Source organism: Danio aesculapii, chromosome 23, assembly GCF_903798145.1.
Source record: "Danio aesculapii chromosome 23, fDanAes4.1, whole genome shotgun sequence".
Taxonomy (NCBI): domain Eukaryota; kingdom Metazoa; phylum Chordata; class Actinopteri; order Cypriniformes; family Danionidae; genus Danio; species Danio aesculapii.
This window is the reverse complement of record NC_079457.1, coordinates 28360822-28381584: the sequence shown is the minus strand read 5'-3', so window position 1 is coordinate 28381584 and position 20763 is coordinate 28360822. Positions and strand designations below refer to the sequence as shown.

The window sequence follows — 20763 nt, the reverse complement described above, 5'->3', positions numbered from 1 at the left end:
TGATAACAAAACATTTATTAGACACAGAATAAGAAACAGGTCAAAAGGCAAAACAACAATAACGGAACACAAGACAATGATCAAAACATGGCAGGACAAACAGGGAAAAATGCTTTGTAATGCATCACAGGGGAAAACAAGACTCAGCAAAGAGTGTGTGTAAATAAGGTGTCTTTATAGTCCTAGTAATCAGTCCCTTATAAGCTTCCAGCTGTGAGTGTGCAATTACAGTGTGCAAACTAGAAACTGATTCCTCCATTTGAATTATAGTTTGAGCATTTGATTTGTCACTTAATTATTACAGGATTTTACTGAGTTGTTCATGAAAATTAAAGATGAAAATGAAAATTGAGAATGCATTTTGATTTATTATTTGATCGTTTGAGCATTTGATTTATAATTGGATATAGTTGTCTTGAAAGTTTGATTTATTATTTGATCTTTTTAGGCATTTTCATTTTCATGTTAGGAGAAAAACTTCCACACACACATATACATATATATATATATATATATATATATATATATATATATATATATATATATATATATATATATATATATATATATATATATATATGGAATATATAACAGCTAAGCATTTCTTTTTGTAAAAAAAACTATGTAAATGTGAGATGAAAAACAAAGATAAATTACTTATGAATAAAAAAATCTAATTATATGTTAGCATTATTGCAGTTGTATTTTGATGTTGTTGTTGTTAATGATAATGACATTAATGTTATTACTGGTGTTACTATTATGTTTGTCGTTGTTGTTAGGGTTAGAAATAAAGAAACCTTTATTTTTTTAAAGTAAGGAGGTCTGAGATTAACTCAACTTAAAGTAACAAGTTGGCATAAGCTTTTTTTGGGTGAATTTGCAGTTTTGCTCACAAAACTAATCTTTTTAACTTAATGAAGATTTAGGTTAAGTAAATGTGTTAAATGTAGTTGTACAGACATTTTTTTTACAAATTTTTTGTAATTTCAACTTTTTTTCAAATTGGATTTTTTACAGTGTATACATATGCACAGATAATTTTTTTGTGTGTGTGTGTGTGTGTGTGTGTGTTATAAGTAATGCATAGTAAAAATAGATCATAATAGGTATAAATTAATCATAAAGTTGTAGTCTAAATAATAATAAAAATACTTTATAAACAACAGAGCGAGACGCTTACTCCACGAGACGAGGCAAGACATGAGATTGGGTTCATGAGACGAGATGAGATTTTAACAGTACTTTTAAGAAATCTTCAATGATGAAATACATGAATGGAAAATATTTTATTCAACTGAAAAAAAAAAAATCACAAATTGCAAAACATGTGCTTTTTATAAATCAACTTGTAATGAATGCTATTTTACCTCTATTTTAATGAATTCTATGCTGTAAAAGACATGCAAACACTGCAAAATATTTGCTAATATTTGAATGGAAATAGAATTTTATTCAACTGAAGAAAAAAACAATTCAGGAGCTTTTTTAAATCAACTTGTAATCAATGTTATTTTACATTTATTTTAATGAATTGTGCCATAAAGGACATGCAAACTCTGCTAAATATTTAGCTATAAACTCTACCGACTGGCTTCTTCCCTTCCCTCTCAGTTTCACATGAGAATCATTTGTAGTCATGTAATTTTTGGAAAAACAGCTGTGTGTGTATGGCTTATCTTGTCGCAAAATGCAGCTAAAAGTCCAGCATAACGGTAATAGTTTGATTACGTCATTTACATGTCTTTATGGCTTCAATAATGCGACTGAAATAGGAATACTCCGCATGTCTTAATTTGATTAGTGTTTATGACGATTATGGCTTTAGGCAAATCTAAAGTGCTATTACATCTTTTTTATGAGCCGTGGTTAATGCATGTGGCTGCAGTTGTAGCAGCCTCTGTTTTTGGACGCTGCAACCCTTAAAGTCCTGTGAAAACACATCCCTAATAAATAATAAAACAAAATGCTGTATGCTTCATTGGAATTGCTTTCTATCTTTAATCTAATTTGTATTGTTGGAAAGGCCAGACCGTCAAGAGACTGGTTTTGTGGTCCAGGATCACAAATGTGAATATGCAAACTGCCCAAATGAAGCATCCATAAATAAATGATTAATTATGAATAAATAATCAATAAATTATTATAACATTCAAAAAATAATCAAAAAGATTAAATAAATACCCAGCCAGTGAAATAAACAGCATGCTTTGATTTGTGAACAACTGTGCTTCTTTCAGTGAAAGGAAACACAGAAAGCACTGAAGCTGATGGAGGTTGTGTGTGCTTCACCTGGGTTAAATTCATTGAGGGGGTTGTGTCTAGAGAATGGCAAATTCAAACAGAATATGCATGAACAACACATCCGCTGGAAACACGACAATCCCCACACGCCTCCACGACACCATCCACAAACTAGGGGATTGATCAGGCTTTAAAGGGTGTCTCTGGTACTTTTTGTGCTTCGCACGTAAGTTGCACTGAAGTAACCACATCAGGAAAAGTTTCCATCCAGAATGTTCCGTCAACAAATTTTTCAGTTCACATAATATCTCATTACAGAGTCCTTACAAGACGTTTCTAGGAGGCCAAAATAAATAAAGCGACAGCTCGCTGCTATACATATGCAATAAAATCATTTGCTCGTTGGGATACCGTACATATAAAGCGCTCATCAAGAAAAAGACACACTTCACTGCCTCTAATTGGCTTCTTGGTTATCAACTATACGCTGTGTTCTGTTCATTGCTTTCGGCAAAGTAAACACCGTAAGCCCTTGTGAAGCTGCGGAGATTGAATGCAGTATTGTATTGAAAGTATTGAAAGAAGTGGAATTGGTGACCTGTAAAAAAAACAGGCTGAAGGAAACTGCGTTTTCTGGCATCTCCGTAATAATGTGATAACAATGAACTGAGAAAACCAAGAGGTTAAACACACCGTAATAATATTGCTTTAACATTTCAATTATTCGGAATGTAAAATAATTTGCACAAATTAAAAACCTAATTAAGCGTAGTTAAATCTAAGCATTGTCTTTGCGTGCTTCTGGAGGTAAAATAATCAACAGCGCACAGTTTTAAGCTGCTGATGATGAGAGATTTCACACTGGAAATAAAAACAGGGCTTCATTTACAATAAAATGTTTTTTTCTAAATGCATTTCTCTGAATTTTACATTTTCCTCAAAATATTTAAGATGATGTAAGTACATAAGTCAGCTAAATATATAGCTGTTCTGGTGTTTTGGGGTATTTTATTGAAAATAAAAATCTTATATATTGTGCCTTTAGGTGGATAAAAAAAAAACAGCCATCAGCTTTACTTTACTTACTTAATTAATTTATAAAGCACAATAAAACAACAGTTGTTGACCTTTGTGCTGTACACACCTTGAGTTATCAATTATCAAAAGTAGACAACAACATATACAAACAGCATACAGTACAACCAATATAGCACAAAAAACATTGAATGCATACAGTACAGCAGAAAAAAAGATAGGCACAATAAGAATTCAAAGCTAATTCAAAAGCTTTTTCTAAGAGATATTAGTTTGAGTGTTCCTTTAATCAAGGATTCATTAGAGATTGTTCTAATAGACATACAGTTGAAGTCAGAATTATTAGCCCCCCTGTTTATTTTTTTCCCCAATTTCTGTTTAACGGAGAGAACAGTTTTTCAACACATTTCTAAACATAATAGTTTAAATAACTCATTTCTAATAACTGATTTATTTTATCTTTGCCATGATGACAGTAAATAATATTTGACTAGATATTTTTCAAGACACTTCTATACAGCTTAAAGTGATATTTAAAGGCTTAACTGCAGTAGGTTAATTAGTTTAACTAGGCAGGTCAGGGTAATTAGGCAAGTTATAACGATGGTTTGTTCTGTAGGCAATCCAAAAAATATATAACTTAAAGGGGATATGAATTTAAAAAAGTAAAACTGCTTTTATTCTAGCTGAAATAAAACAAATAAGACTTTCTCCGTAAGAAAAAAAATATTATCAGATATACTGTGAAAATTTCCTTGCTGTGTTAAACATCCTTTGGGGAATATTTAAAAAGAAAAAAAAAAAGAAAAATCATAGAGAGGCTAATAATTCTGACTTCAACTGTAGTTAGCCCATTCCACATTTTGTGACCTACTACAGAGAAAGTCCAGTCTCCTTTTTTTGGGGATCTGGGGACTTTTAATATTTTCTGGTTCCACAACCTTAAACATCTGACAGATATTTTAACAGCAATAAGATTACAAAGAAAAGGCAGTGCTTGACCATTTAATACCTGAAAAACATACAGTAAATACAGTAGAGTAAAATTAAACTCTATACTGAAAAATACCTGCAACCAGTTTGGTGAGCACAGGATGGGGGTAACTTGTTCAAATGTACGGGTGCCAGTAAGAAGCCTATAGCGGTTGCATTTTGAACCACTTGTAGGCGATTCATATAGAATTGGCCTATACCTATATAAATTGAGTTTCAATAGTCCAAGCGTGAGGATATGAATGCATGAATTAATCTCCCGAATTCCTCATAAGTTAAAAAGCCTTTCACTTTGACTAATAACCTCAACTGGAAAAACAAAGATTAACTATACTGCATTTACCTGTTTGTCAAATAGACGTGCAATCAAGGATGGAATCCATAGATTTTCTTACAGTTTAATGTGATCATCTAATAAAAGTATGTGTGATACAAGTATTTATTTTTTAAACACTTAAAAAAATAATATATATTTAAATACCACTAAATTATCTTAAAGCTTTTAACTCATTAAGAAAAAACTAATTCTGCTTACTCTAACAAGTTTTGCAACTGGAGGCCATATTTTGGTTTATACAATCAGCGATGATCTGGAGATTAAACCAACAATGCCTTAGGCAAGCTATATGCAGAAATATGCAGCACAAGTATTTCTTTTGATTAGCATTCAGGCCTTTCATTCAATATTACCCAGCACTCCTCTAATTTAAAAAAAAAAAATCTTTACTGTAAATAGACCATGACTAAATCAGTTTCAAATAAAAAAAAATTATTTCCATGACAATGATTCAATGAGAGGAGAGATGAAGTGTTTTAGCTAACTGAATTTAAAAAAATCAGATTTCAAGAGAATTTACTTACGGGGATCTATAAAGGCTCACACTAATATTCTGAAATTGGTGTTACATTTTTAGCCATTTTTAAGTTGTGTAACTAAATGTATAAAAAGGAAATATTTACCTTTTTGGTTACACTTCATTTTAACCTTCATTTAAATGTTCTTGTTACAGTGTAACCATTTATTTAACTACTGCTTCGTTTTTATTAATTACATCTACTTACTATATGGTTAGAAAAAGATTGTGGGTTCCTTTTGGGGTTAATTGCATGTACTGTACAGTACTTTTCCACAAATTATATTTGTTAAATGTGCAGGCTATGATTGAAAGGAGTTTGTTCAGTATTTATCTTTATATTTAGTAGAAACAGTAGCATCAGTAGCAGTAGTGGTAATACTAGTAGTAAAAGTAGTAGTAGTAGCAATAGTAGTAATGGTAGCAGTAGCAGCAGTATTAGTAGTAATAGTAGTAGTAGTAGAAGTTGTACAGTGGTAATAGAAGTAAAGTTATTACTAGATTTAGTCAACCTAGGCTCATTCTGATTACATACCTCTATATACAGTACATTTCTGAAGACAGCAAAATATGTCCTAGGAGCTATGTTTTTTTTTTTTTTTTGCAGTTTTTGTTTTCGCAAATACACCAGAGGCCACTGTGTGCGCATTTTCAGATCTCAAGTTTCTCTCGCGAGTGCCATTCGTGCCTGCTGTTCTTATGTAAATTCACCAGAGGCCATTGTCGACTGCTGTCGATGCCTCCACATGGCGAGCTACCGGACAAACTGGTAACAATGAGAAAGCCATCCATATGTAGGTAAGCGGTCGGCTGGTAAGCGCGAACTGCATCATACCGTTCCATAGCGTTCGTCATAAGTAGCTCTGGCTACATAATTCACGATCTCCAGAATTGTATTTAGGGATATGCTTTCAGAATGAGCCTATGTTGGATTTAGTAGGAGTATAAAATATTGGCAAAGCAGCAGCAGTAGTATTATAAGTACTACTACTTAAAATACTACTGCTTATAATACTTATAATACTTATAATACAGACAGTATTAGTAGTAGTAATAGTAGTTGTAATAGTAGTACACCTCTACTACTATTACTACTATTACTTCTAGTAGTAGTAGTAATAGCAAAAGCAGTAGTAATACAGTACAGTTGTTCAGCACTATGTTGTTTACTGTAATGATTTCCAAAATGTAATAACTACTGTAGCAATTTTAGAGTGAAAAGTAAATCTTAGTATTTTCTTTCTGTGCACATTGACAAAATGTCACTTAAGTTGATATAATTTGCCAATTAAGGTAAGCTTAAAAACTTTTTAGTCATACTGAAGGTTAGTCTTGCAAACAATACTTTGAAACAACCCAGAATTTATATCTGCACCCTGAAGAAGCTTTAGTCCTTCCCAGATTGTCCTCTGCTGTCTACAGACACCAAAAATATATAGGGTTGAGTCCATGAGCTATAATGGAGCACACAGTATAAATAAAGTGCAGCTTTAGTGATTTAACACTTTAAAGGTGCCCTATAAAGAAAAGAGCTGGGTATACTGTACCTAGGCATAGATGAATAATAAGAGATTAGTACATGGAAATGGTCATGCCATGCGCCTCAGACACCATTGTTTCCTCGTTTTTATGTAAATTCCATGAGTGTAAAACCCCCAGTGGAAAACGGACCAGTTAGACACAATACAGAATGTTACGCTGCATTTGAAATTATTCATTAGCATATTATGAAAGCATCCAAAGTTCAGCAGACAAAACACAAATTGATACCTAAAACAAAAACGAGCATGCCTCAGGTAGAGTTTGATTGGCAACTGGTCAGATAACCTTATTACCTAAGTTAATATTAAACTTATTATGTACATGGGACTTTTATTTTGAAAACGGGAGGAGCAGCAATGTCCCTTTGAATAAAGCCAAAGCCAGCCACATTATATTGTTTTCAGTGCATTGCTAAGCAACAACTCCATGAGCCATCTGTTCACATGTTCCCCAGGATGCAAAATGCAGGATATACAGATTTTAAATGCATTCAGCTCCAAGGCATATGGTATGTTTAATTGAATTGTTTGTTCATTTATTGTGTTTATTTTGAAATTTACTGAGTATGTTGTAACAAACAAATGTAAAATGCTGAGTCTAAGTGTGCATTTAGTATAAAATGCTCATTTAGCACTAGAAGCACCACAGGGTAAATGTTACCCACTGTTTTTCATACACAGATCTTCAATAAAACATTCAAGCCATTCAATTGGTTTTATTTACAATTGCTGGATGTTAAAATAGTTTAAATAAAGCCAGCTCAAAAATGGGGCATTTTAACTTAAGTGCCAGCATGGGCCTAATTTACATATTAAATAAGGCTTGTATTTATGCACTGCTTATGTTTGAACTTGCTTTGACAATGACTTTCACTCACTGGCTATAACAAATAAATAAAATAAAAGTAATAATGAGTAAAAGAAGGCCCTTTGTAGAGGTATTAGAACCACAAAATGCTTTTCTTTTTCCTTGAGTTTGTCCCCAAACCATTTTCAGGTTATGAATGAATCATCATGCCAAAATGAATTATTAAAGTACTGCCATATTAAGATAAACAGATGCACATAAAGTATGTGCCTCTTATTAACAAACACACTCACCAAGGAACCATTGACTTGTGAAGCAACTATAAATACCGATAAGATACAGCTGTCAAACCAAATAAAGCACAAAAGCACAAAAGATCAACAAGATTAGGCATAAGAGGAATAAATGTCTAATCAAGCTAACATTACTGGCTAACAGAACATGCTAGTCTTGCTTGGATGTGTCTCTCTAAAGGTATTTTTAAATTTGGCTAAGTCTATATATTGTAAAAACAAAAATCTCTTCAATTTTTAAAAATAAAATCACTTTTAATTAATCTTTAAATGTATAGCCATTTTTCCAGAGATGGGTTGCAGCTGGAAGGGCCTCCGCTGCGTAAAACATGTGCCGGATAAGTTGGCGGTTCACTCTGCTGTAGCGACCCCAGATTAATAAAGGGACTAAGCCGAAAAGAAAATGAATGAATGAATGAATGTATAGCCATGTGAAAAAAACAAAACAAAACAGTTCATATATATCTGTGGTTAAATTAAAAAATTATAGCTGGGGAAATCTAAATGCTCACATTAGCACAATTTTCTTTATATTTTGAAGATGGAACAATGTCATTCCTATCCAGTTTAACCCTTGACTTTAATCTACTAAAGGCACCAAGTGTATTCTGACTAAATTTGTAGTCTTTTAGAACACAATGTGCATTTTGTTTGTTCTTTTAAGCCCAGAACACACCTAGCCGATGTTAAAGACCTAGGGGTGACAAAAAATTATGTTGTCATTTAGTGCATTTTGAAGTGACCTTAGCAATCAGTTAAGGATGGTGCTATACATCTCGTGTCTTATTTTATACTGAGTGCGTTTTTATTTACTTTGATTAATATTCTGCTTGACGGGAGAATCATTTCGGCAGTCATCTAAGCGAAGATCTTTATATGTTTATATCTTTGTATGTTTATATGTTTGCATTTAGATTATTAGTCATAAAGTATTATTTGTTAAATGAAAGTGTTTTGTATATAAAGGATTAAATTTATAGATTACTTGTCGTAACTTTTAATGTGCGCACTGTGTGTGTCTGTCCGCTGTGTGTGTGTGTGTGCGTGTGTGTGTGTGTGTGTGTGTGTGTGAACTTTGTAACAACATTGTGTGTGACTCATCGTTGCATAAAGGCTTGAATTAACTATGCAACAAATACATCAAATAATCATTGGGAAACTTCTTACTGTAGTATTTTTCACAAACATTACGTGAAATTTTCTTCCTTTATGTCTGTCACTGTGCTGTTTGACGCAGCTGGAGACACACTCTGACAGGCATGTGAGAACGGTGGGCAGGGAGAACTAGTATTAAAGGCACAGGCCACAAAAACAGCTACATATTCTGAAAGGCATAAATAATCTGATGGGTCTTTTGAGCGGAAACTTTACAGACGCATCTGGAGACACAAAATACTTATCTTAAATCTTAAAAATAAGTGAAAGTGAATTATTTCTTAAGGGAAAAGTGTTTTGCATTTAGGTTAGTTTTGTTGGAAGGATTTATTAGTTCACCTATAGTTAAATGTAAGCAGGTTGTGCATCTGGTCAAGTCATGTTGTGCGTCTGGTCTCATCTGAACCAAAAGGCTGCATGTGAACACATGAAATGGAGGAAACAATGCACCTTCTGTGCCTGCATGAATCGATGTAACTTTCCATACCTGTAGGTGGCACTATCTGTATTTTCATTCCACAAAAGGAAATGAGAACTAGTGCTGTGCACATACCACAAAGCAGCATTTACATCATATGTTCACTGTAAGTCTCACTCACCACAGAGGGATTTGGTTGTATAATATCTCTGCTAATCCATATAGTTTGAGAGCTGACTTCTCTGTTCCCTCCTGACTTGCATCCTTTGCTTAGTTTTGGGGGAATAAAGAAATTTGGCCATAAGTTTCACCATCAATATGGTGCAGGTGACCAGAGTAATTCTGGTAAAGATTGAGACAACTGATTACTACCAAAACGAGGTCCTCATGAGGAGACAAAGACTTCTGAAGCACCCGCTGAGAGAAAGACTTTCTGTCTGGCTGTTTGACAGGATGCATCTCAGAATCTCAGGACGACCAGCTCAGCAGAAAGCTTCAAAAGTTCTGACTAAAAAGTTGACCTCTGGAGTGCAAGCTTAACAAAGTCCCTCAAGAGTACCATCTGAGAGGAATACCTCTAGAGTGCACACTAAGCTCTGCCCTAGCTTTTTTATGCTGGAGCTCTGCCTCTTATCCATTTGGCCAGAGGAGAGCTGGTCTCCTTACTGAACCTGGTTACTCCTGAGGTTTGTTCGCCATGTCTGGAGTTTTGGTTTCTTGCCACTATCGCCTTTGGCCTTAATTGGTTGTGGTAGGTGGAGCTGCCCTTCAGTGGATCATCCATCAGCACTGACATTGGTTCTGAACTACATGATTTTTAAACCAAAATAAACTAAACTACTAATAATCTGCATCCTGCCTGATATATTGAACATGTCCAACAAAATTATTTATTGTTTTCTGACTATCGTTTTCTGTTAATCCCTGTACATGGGGTTTGGAGGAATCCACATTGTATGAAGTGATATAGAAATCAGGATGACTTGACTTGACTAAACTGGGGTTACAAAGTTTCAAGAGAAAGAAGCCAAGAGAATAGCCTCCATGACCATGAGTGAAAGAGATTGGCCACTATAGCATAAAGCAGGTTACCCCCCCTCCCAAAAGAGACTCTGGGACCACCACCAGACTCAGAACCACTGAATTTGGGAGCTCAAGGATAGTTGCCATGGAGTGTATGTGATAGGGGAAGCACAAGAAAGAAACTCAGAGATACAGTAGTTGTCATCTCAGATATGAATCGATTGGCAACCGGAGCAATAGTGTGGGCTGGGAAGGTTGTGGCTAAATTGTGCAGATTTTTTCATTCATTCCATTTTGAATTCAGTCACCCCTGGACAATAGATGGCAGAACTTCTTTTACATAAGCTTTCCATTGCAAAAGCAGGTCTTAATGGGTAAATAATTTGTTGGGGTCACTGAAATGGCCTTGCTTCTGTCATTGTATACTAAATGAGAGGAGACAGGAGGAAGAAAGGACACTTAAAGCAAGTGTGTTCAAATAAAACAAGTGAGTGGGAGCATGAATAGCAGATGTAAACTACATTGTACTTTCACAGAAAAATCAGCACAATGAGAAGGAGGATGAGAAAGAAACACAGAGAGAGATAATGTCAAATTACTGTTGATGTTAATGAAGACTGATGGAGGGACACAGGTTTGTTGGTTATGCTAATGGTGCAAAGCTACTCTGCTGCTCTCATCTGCTCTAATATCTGAGCTTCCAGTTGGCAGGTGTGCAGTGGAGATTAAAGGAACTGTTGTCCATTTGGTAGAGTAACCAGTGTAAATAAAGCCAGAGTGAATAATGTGATGATGATGAATAGAAAACATAGCAAAAATTGTGGCAGTCACATAATTAATGTAGTTGCTGAAAATATTCAGACCACCTTTGAAGCCTTTTAAGGCTGATTTATACTCAACATGTCCACAAGTTCACTTGATTGTGTCCTGCAAATACACTACCTGACAAAAGTCTTGCCACCTATTCAAGTTTTAGAAACAACAAATAATAACTTGACTTCTAGTTGATCATTTGGTATCAGAAGTGGCTTATATGTAAGACAAAGGCCTCTAGATTATGCTTATTTTACCAAAACAAAATATGATCATGCCTTGATATTTAATGGCTTAATTTGGACAGTAAGGTCTGACTTTGCTTAGACAAAAGTCTTGTCAGTTAACAGAAACAATGCACCGTATAGAATATTGTGTACGACTCCCATGAGCTTGGAGGACTGCATCCATACATCTCTGCAGTGACTTAAATAAAGTATTAATAAAGTCATCTGGAATGGCAAAGAAAGAATTCTTGCAGGACTCCCAGAGTTCATAAAGATTTTTTGGATTCATCTTCAACGCCTCCTTCATCTTACCCCAGACATGCTCAATAATGTTCATTTCTGGTGACTGGGCTGGACAATCCTGGAGCACCTTGACCTTCTTTGCTTTCTGGAACTTTGATGTGGAGGTTGATGTATGAGAAGGAGCGCTATCCTGCTGAAGAATTTGCCCTCTCCTGTGGTTTGTAATGTAATGGGCAGCACAAATGTCTTGATACCTCAGGCTGTTGATGTTGCCATCCACTCTGCAGATCTCTCACACGCCCCCATACTAAATGTAACCCCAAACCATGATTTTTCCTTCACAAACTTGACTAAGAGAATCTTGGATCCATGTGGGTTCCAATAGGCCTTCTGCAGTATTTGTGATGACTGGGATGCAGTACAAGAGATGATTCATCAGAAATATCTATCTTCTGCCACTTTTCCAAATGATCAATTAGAAGTCAAGTTATTATTTGTTGCACTTACAACTGGGATTGACAACAAAACTAGTGTAAGATGTCATCACGACATTGGCAGACATTCACTTTAAATGCTTGCATTCTCATTTTGTCTGGTTGTGTTCACAGCTTTTTTTTTGTTGTAAATTTGTGTGCTGTTCCTCAATGAAGATGCATGACTTCAAACCGAGTCTAGCTGAACTGAATGAATGCGCATGTGTCAGCATCTTTGGGAAAACAAAACAGCTTCCTGATGTGAAATCCTAAAGGGTTTCTTGCAGCTTTGAGCACCAACAATGCAAATATTTATAAATGCATTTAAAGCAAATCATGTTTTATTTTTATTTTAAGTAATGTTTTGCATTAGGCATGCAATTATATTTGGTATACTGTATAATATGTAGCCTAAATTATTCATTTATATAACTATACTAAAAGCAAACATGCCCAATGTCTTCCGAATTTGTTCACAACCTATTCATTTTATGTATAATGAATTCATTCATTTATTTAGCAACTCACATGCTGACTTCTTCATTACTATTTCGTTCAAGGTTTATAAAAATGCTACAGAAAAATTGTAAATTAACCTACTTAGCCATCTATGGAGACAAACATGGATTTTATGACATATTTATTATAATATATTGCCATTTGTACTGGACACATGGTATTTTATGTCACATTTTGTAATTCAGTTATTGTTTATTACATTATTTTGGTAAGTTAGTATGTTTTACTCTGATGGATTTTATCTGTGTATGACACTACGAACCTACGTACATTGATCACGTTTTATGAAAAGACCATTTAGAAATGAAACTCTTTACAGTATATAATTTCTACTGTATAACTTGAATTATTATGATGGTTACCAGTATTTTATGTTAAATCAGAGCACAAAATATTAGCATTATTTTACATAATACAATGTACATTTATAACTTGTACAATAATCTAAGCATATTGTCGCCATATTTTTTATGGTCAAGTTCTGGAAGCCACAGCTCCCTTAATGCATTTCTATTTAAACATTATATATTTTTTCAATAGTATTACTCAGAAACAAACTTTCTAAAATGTACAAAATTAGTTAAACCAAATTATATTAAAAACGGGACATAAGACCAAAGTGCAAGATCATCTGATGCTGCTTTACAGACACAGGACAATAAAAAAGAGATAAATTTGTACACCACAGCAGGTTAGGTCCAGGTAATTGAGAGAAAACACTGATAACACATAAAGCTTAAGGACCTGCATGCGTGCCACCTTCACTTCACAGAAGCCAGAGCGGGTTTAAAGATCACACTGAGTTTGACAGCAGGAAACAGCTTCTGAAGTCAGTCTCACATCCATCACATGGCCTCAGTGCTGCAGATGAGCCTGCTAATCATCCCACAGAGAAGACTGAGTTTACCTTGCCAGCAGAGATTCAGCACACATCACAGCGAGAAAACAAAGTATGAGGGCCATGACACAGTTTTAGCAATACTGCTAAGATCTCATTAGTTGTGGATCATTATAACACAATTGCAGTACCCAGAACGAATACCGGTTAAACAAAATATTTTCTGATTAAAAAGTTCAATTGATCAGCAGTTTTAAAAAAAGCTAATCTTTCGTAAATTCACGGGCTCTATCATACACCCGGCGCAATGAGGCGCAAGACCTGTTTGGCGAGATTTGTTGCTATGTTCAGACCAATGCAACCCTAATTTTCTTGTTTTGCACCACGTTGTTTAAATTGTAAATCCATTTGTGCTGCTTTGTTGACTCATGGGTGTTCCGGTCTAGAAAAAAGGTGTGTTAACTCAAACTGTTGGCGCGTGGCTATTTTGAGAAACTGAAATAGACTGCACTATTGACCAGCTAAAATGCAATGCATGATGATATCAAACTGAAGCAAATTGAGAGAGAGAGAGAGAGAGAGAGAGAGATTAGGAAAAAGAGAGACTCTAAAAGCAATGAAAGCAATCCCTTCATCTGACACACTTTTTGGTGAAGAATTTCATCCGATGGTGTAAGACTTGTGGCAGAATTCACCAGGTCATAAAATAATTTCAAATATCACAGCACCCAAACAATTTTCACATAAATTCCCCCGTAGGGCTGCGCAATATATCGTTTGAGCATTGATATCGCAAATTGTGCATCTGCAATAGTCACATCACAGGATATACAATATTGATTAAAGCCTAGTTCACACAACAGGATTTTAAACATCGGCAGATCGCTGTGCTGTTCACACTACATGACTTGATTTTGTGTCTTTTAATCGCTGTGGTGTTCACACTACGCGACACTACGTAAATGATCCACAAGAGGGGGGTGACACACTACAAGATCTGACAACAAATAGTTCCCCAACTGCTCAGTCCAGCTACCAAACCACAGCCAATGAAATGTTGATGACATCACTGACAGCGTTTCAAGCTTTCAAGGAAGCATTTTAAAAACATCGTCAATCAGCTGATGCATCAGTGGATCAATCGCTCATTTGCAAGGTTCGAGTGGATTGATACCCAGAGAGTTTTTAATTTTTGTAATTTAATAACTCTTTGAAATAAAACATATCTAGAACACCCTGACGTTTCCTAAATATCTGTGTTTTTCTTTCTAACATTGTTATTTTTTAAATTTCACAACTGTAAAGAACTGAGCATTTACCTTTAATTACCATATTGGTCAAAATGACAGCATGCATGTCTGCTACTTTTCGCTGTGACTTTAAATATGCATGCATTTTTTTTTACCTAGCAACTTCCTGCTAACATAAACATAACTTTCTGATAGCAAAAACAGAAATTGATTTCAGATATATCTTTTTTAAAAAAGCATATTCGGTGCTGGGAAATAGCTCCTGTTTGAAAGTGAAAATGAAAGCGAGTCCCAGACCTTTGCGTGTTCTAGTATCTTAACTACATATTTATAGGTTGTATTACCAAAAAAGATAATATTTTTAGGGTAATGGTGTCATAAAATATGATGACAGACATTCAGAGCTTAATTTTAATATCTCAATAGAAACTTTGAATGTAAATATGACGTGACAATATGATGTTTTATATGAGAATGGCCAGAATGACCAGTATGGTGACACTAATAGTTACAGAACTCTAGTTCCCCTGTAAATATAGCCAACTCTCGTGTCTGTGTTGACGCAGAATGAAGCAGGTGCATCGATGCCCATTCTGGCCAATCACAGATGTTTCTGTTGAGCTCCTGAGCACACAGACATTCAGCTCATGCTGATATGCTCTCTCATTGGCTGCAGATCGTCAGTACATCTGACCACACATGGGGTCAAGTCGGCCGACTGCTCTGGAATATTCAGCATGCTAGATATTGGATTTCCATCTGCGAGGTGTCTGCGACGCTTCAGCGAGCCTCTTTAATGCGTTGTTCAATAGTTCACACATAAAGACTGGTGAGCACCATGCACCCGCAGATTTCTTCCCGATCACAGCCCGATCTGTCGGCGAGCTTGTTAACTTCCAAATCGGACTCAAATCAGGCTTAAAATCCTGTAGTGTGAACTAGGCTTTAGGATTATAGTTGATCAGAATCCAAAGGTCAAAACACATGAAATTTGTGAAGAGACACTGCAGATTTTACCCATTATAACCACATAAAGTTTAAAATGCCTATGTGTTTTTAGGGCATTTGTGAGCATTTTAAGAGTTTGAAGCATTTTAAGAAAACATAAAGAGAATAAAGAGGTTTAATAAAGATAAATTTTACTGAATTATTTATACGATGAAGAAAATACATTTGATGAATTTACATTTGATTATTCAATTTCTGTACCCGAATACTGTTACTCTCCCCAGAAAACCACAAAGCACTGCTTATTTCACTTTAACATTTGCTCCATTGAGTTTATTTATGACTGTAGTTTGTTTATTATATGTATATAATAAATTATATAGAATATTTTTATATTTTACTCTCATACAAAATCATCCCAAGCAATCTAAAGTAATGACTTTCTAAATAGAGCTATTTAAGTCATCAGGTGAAATTGTTTTTATATTGGAAGGGGGAAAAATATCGCAATGTCAAAAATTTTTCAATATTGTGAAGCCCCTTGTGATGTGTGTAGACATAGTACAACCTTCTAACCATCAGAATTCACGCCATGTTTAAATGTAAAAGTTGGATGAATTGTGAGACTTTTTACCTTGAGCTTCAGCATAAATACCTTTATATTACTATATGACTAGTTTCAGAGCACATACAGAACTTACCAACCTACTGAAGATGGGAAAACAACTTTCTAAACATTCCTGGCCACAGAACTGAGTCTACTATAGCTTCAAGAGCTTGAGATTTTGGGAAGAGAAATGCTTTAAACAGTGACTCACAAGCGATGTGAAGACTCGCTTCTCTGCTGAGAATAGTCCCGAAAGAGTTGGAGGCCAGACATTGGTAAATACCAGCATCCTCTTCTTTATTGAGCTGGCTGATTCGAAGGTTTCCTCCGGAGATGCTGTATCGAGAACCAGGCTGAGGAGAAATGAAGCTGTCATTCATTTTCCACCTGTAAAACACACAGGGGATGTTACTGAATGGAGAGTTTGGAAAAGTAGAAAATATTTTTCTCCTCTTTCTAAGTAACATAGTCAGGTATATTTCATATTTATTCATAATACAGTATACTGGTTATTTTGAAAGCTTGGCACAGGATGAACTATTTAAAAATGCAACTGAAATTTTTTATTTCATAATTCTGAATTGTAGTTTTGCAACAGTGAAATTATGAATCAAACTTAAAGACATTTCTTCTCAAAAATGTGAGCTATAAAATATGAAATCTGAGAAAAATTGGTAAATTGCTAAACTGAATTGTGAAATAAAAAAAATAAATTTACTAACAAATCCTGAGTTTGTTATAGCTGACCAAAATGAAGCAGTAAAGAAATGTTGGAAAAATAAAAAAAATTAAATTAAAATAATTAAAAAAAAATGATGTGAAAAAAATACAAAAATAGACTGAAATAAAAAATAAAAGTAAATTCATTTCTGATTTTCTCTCTAAATTATAATAAAAATGAAGAAAAGAACAAATGAATGAATGAATGAAAACACTGAATAAATGAATAAATGATTGAATAAATCAACATATCAATCAACCTATCAACCCATCCATCCATCCATCCATCCAAAAAAATACAAAAAATAAATAAATAAGAATAAAGGAACAAATGAATGAATGAAAAAAATGAATGAATGAATCATTAACCTATCAATCAACCTATCAATCCATCCATCCATCCATCCATCCATCCATCCATCCATCCATGCTCATATGTCTGATTGAATCAGTCACTCTTTTTGCAAAACCATAAGCACTTTTCCACTGTTTAGACACAACTTGCCAACACATTTTCATTGTGATGCACCATTGCTGCATCCATCCATCCATGCATCTATCTTAGAATATAAACATATACCGTATTTTCCGCACTATAAAGCGCACCGGATTATAAGACGCAGTCTCAATTACGGGGTCTATTTCTGTACTTAACCCATACATAAGGCGCACCGTATTATAAGGCGCACGCTAAAATACACTGTCTGCAAAAAAAAAAAGGTAATGGAAGCAAAACAGTTAACATAGTTTAGTTGAACTTTATTGTACTATTTAACAATACACTCACATTATTTTTTTAATCAGTCTTCTCCCACAAATCCATCAAAGTCCTCATCTTCTGTGTCTGAATTGAACAGCTGGGCAGTTTCGTCATCAAACACGCCGGGTTCTCTCTCATCATTGTCTGAGTCAGTCTCATTGCCGGGTGGCTGTTCAGCAATGACGCCGGCTTTTTGCGAAAGCTCGGACAACAGTTAAAGCAGACACCTTAGCCCAGGCATCCACAATCCATTCACATATGGTGGCGTAACTCGCCCGGCGCTGACTACCAGACTTAGTAAAAGTGTGTTCGCCGTCTGTCATCCATTGCTCCCACGCAGCTCGCAACTTCACTTTAAACGCCCTGTTTACACCAATATCCAGCGGTTGGAGTTCTTTTGTTAGTCCTCCCGGAATGACAGCAAGCTCCGAAATTCATTTGCTTCACTTGGTTTTTCACAGTAGCGGTGAGATGGGCGCGCATAACATTTTTACAGATTTTTGAACTCTGTGCACACATAAAGCGCACCGGATTATTAGGCGCACGGCCGTTTTATAACAAAATTTAAGGCTTTTAGGTGCGCCTTATAGTGCGGAAAATACGGTAGTATGCTAGTTTTCACAAATAAAACAATTCAGGAACTGTTAATTGACCTTGATAATAATAATAATAATGTTAATAATGCTAATCTCAAGTCAAACCAGACATATAAGCTGTTTCTTGTTTTTTAAAATTATGCAACTTTACAATCAAAAATTTTAAGAATCAAGTAATAAATGGCACATAAAATATTTAATCAAATAGTAAATAAGTGCTGCATTACAGTTTTTCTCAGTTGCTTTGGCACATTTTTCAAAACAAACTTATCATTCTCTAAACTGTGAGTGCAAATCTCAAAACAGTTTACTCGAACTTGCAGGTCTGCAAAATGTAGTTACTCACCCAAAACATTTCATTCATACTTCAAAAGCTGGTTGTTGGGTCAGTGGCCAAGGCCACTAAAACGTAAAGTGTTTGGCATCGTGTGAGTCTCACTGGTCAAAATGATTAGCTGTTTTTTCTCCATGACAGTCAATCAAGGAAATCAAGGTTTAAAAAAATCATATATTTGTTGAGACATTAAATTTCTTTCAATTGCTCTTCCACAAGCATTTTGCTGCAGTTCAGGGTGGTAAACGTTCTTCATTCTAAAAAAAAGTAGTGATTGTGCTGTGGGCAATATACATTTACAGTACAGTAGTCAACATTGGATCAAAGTGAATCAAAATTGTTATATAGTGAGACAAGAATGCTAAATAGTTTTTAGACAACTCTGATGAAACGTTTTGATCAAATGTCGAGTAGTATATATGCGCACAGATTTTATTGCTTAAATAGTTGATTGAAATTGTATTATAATTAGGTCATTATTAGGTCATTTACCAATTTAGCAGACATTATAAACAATGTCAGCATCAGATATTTATGGTGTAAACGTGTGTATACAAATGTTTGATAATTGAATACTTGAGTGTGGTGGTGTACATGATGAAAATTGATTGAGAAGTTGTGAAGAGTTTGACAATTTGAATGAGAATTGACTGATCAGTTTTGATCAACAAGCCATATGCAAATATTTTTTGGCCAAACTACAAACAACAATTGTACTGTTTGCACACATGTGCCAAAGCATTTACACTTAATTTATTAATAAGATACACTTCAAATTAATAAGAAATGCTACTCTGATGAGAATAAGCTAATTGTTCAGAGATCTAAAATTATTGTTTAGAAAAATACAAATTTCAATGAATAATTGAGCTAAAGCAATTGAGAAAAACTGTAATATGTTTCTAATGCTAATCTTAAGTCAAACCAGATATGAGTTATTTTCTTGTTGTTGTTTACAGTTTTTCTCAATTGCTATAACACTAAACCCTATTGTTCTAATCAAATGCTCAGTTGCCTGAACTGACTGATTGAATCAGTCACTCTTTTTGCAAAACCATAAGCACTTTTCCCCTGTTTAGACACAACTTGCCAACAAATTTTCATTGTGATGCACCAGTGCTGCATAATGGTGAGCACAGGTTACAAATGTCAAACAAAATTAAAGCACAGGTATCACCACTTGAACACAACAACTCAAAACTGATCATGCCTGTGGAACATATACAGCAAGCCAGTTTAGAGAGCACTGGTTTGTGAGGCCCTACAATGGATAGAAATCTGAGAGAAAATGTTCGAGTGAGAGGAGGTCGAGGTGGTCAGCGAAGACAAAGAATAGTAATATCTGATGAAATCAGAGCTACTGTGATTGACCATGGTCTTGTCCATGGTATGAGCATGAGGGAGGCTGGACAAAGGGTACAACCAAACATCATTAGATTCACTGTCCACCATTATCCGAAAATTTAGATAAGAAAACAGATAAATACCTTTTTAGTTTACATTTAGTACAGTATATAAATGTTGACACGATTACTATATGACATAATATAGAGCTGGTAAGTCCCACCTCTAGACTGAAAAACCATCAATGCTCACATTCACTTGTATTGATGATTTTCAATCTAAACACATACGATTTCTGTTTGTTTTTACAAGTGTTTTACAAGATTTCTGTTTCGACTTTTTGTACAAGTGCTAAATGCACAGGTTTTCTTTGTTTTGCAACATGCATTTAGCTTACAGTAAACCATAAACTCCAGCTTTGTGTCCTGAGCATTGTGTTTTCTATTTTTCTACGTGGTGTTTAGTGACTGTTCAGTAGTGTTTTTAATTTTGATTGACTAGGTTTACAATTTGAGATAGTTCACTTTTAGTTAGTTAGTTAGTTCAGTTTCAGTTAGTTAGTTCAGCACAGATTGAACTGTTTTGAGGTGAAAGTTTGGTTTTACAAGAAGAATCAGAGGTTTTGCGAATGTACAGATGTTACTACTTCAATGTGTTCCTTATGGCGCCATTCATACCGCGGCGACAGCGGTACTTGGTGCGCCAGCAGCTTTTGACCGCTGGGTGG

At 34.9% G+C, this 20763-nt stretch overlaps 1 protein-coding gene across 1 annotated transcript in view; it reads right to left on the bottom strand.

The window, feature by feature from the left end:
* cntn3a.1 (contactin 3a, tandem duplicate 1) overlaps positions 1-20763 on the bottom strand; it is a 177233-nt gene that overhangs the window by 99275 nt on the left and 57195 nt on the right. Inside the window, exon 4 of the mRNA XM_056449420.1 lies at positions 16494-16669. Within this exon, the coding sequence (XP_056305395.1) occupies positions 16494-16669 (176 nt within the window). The remainder of the gene's footprint in view (positions 1-16493; positions 16670-20763) is intronic.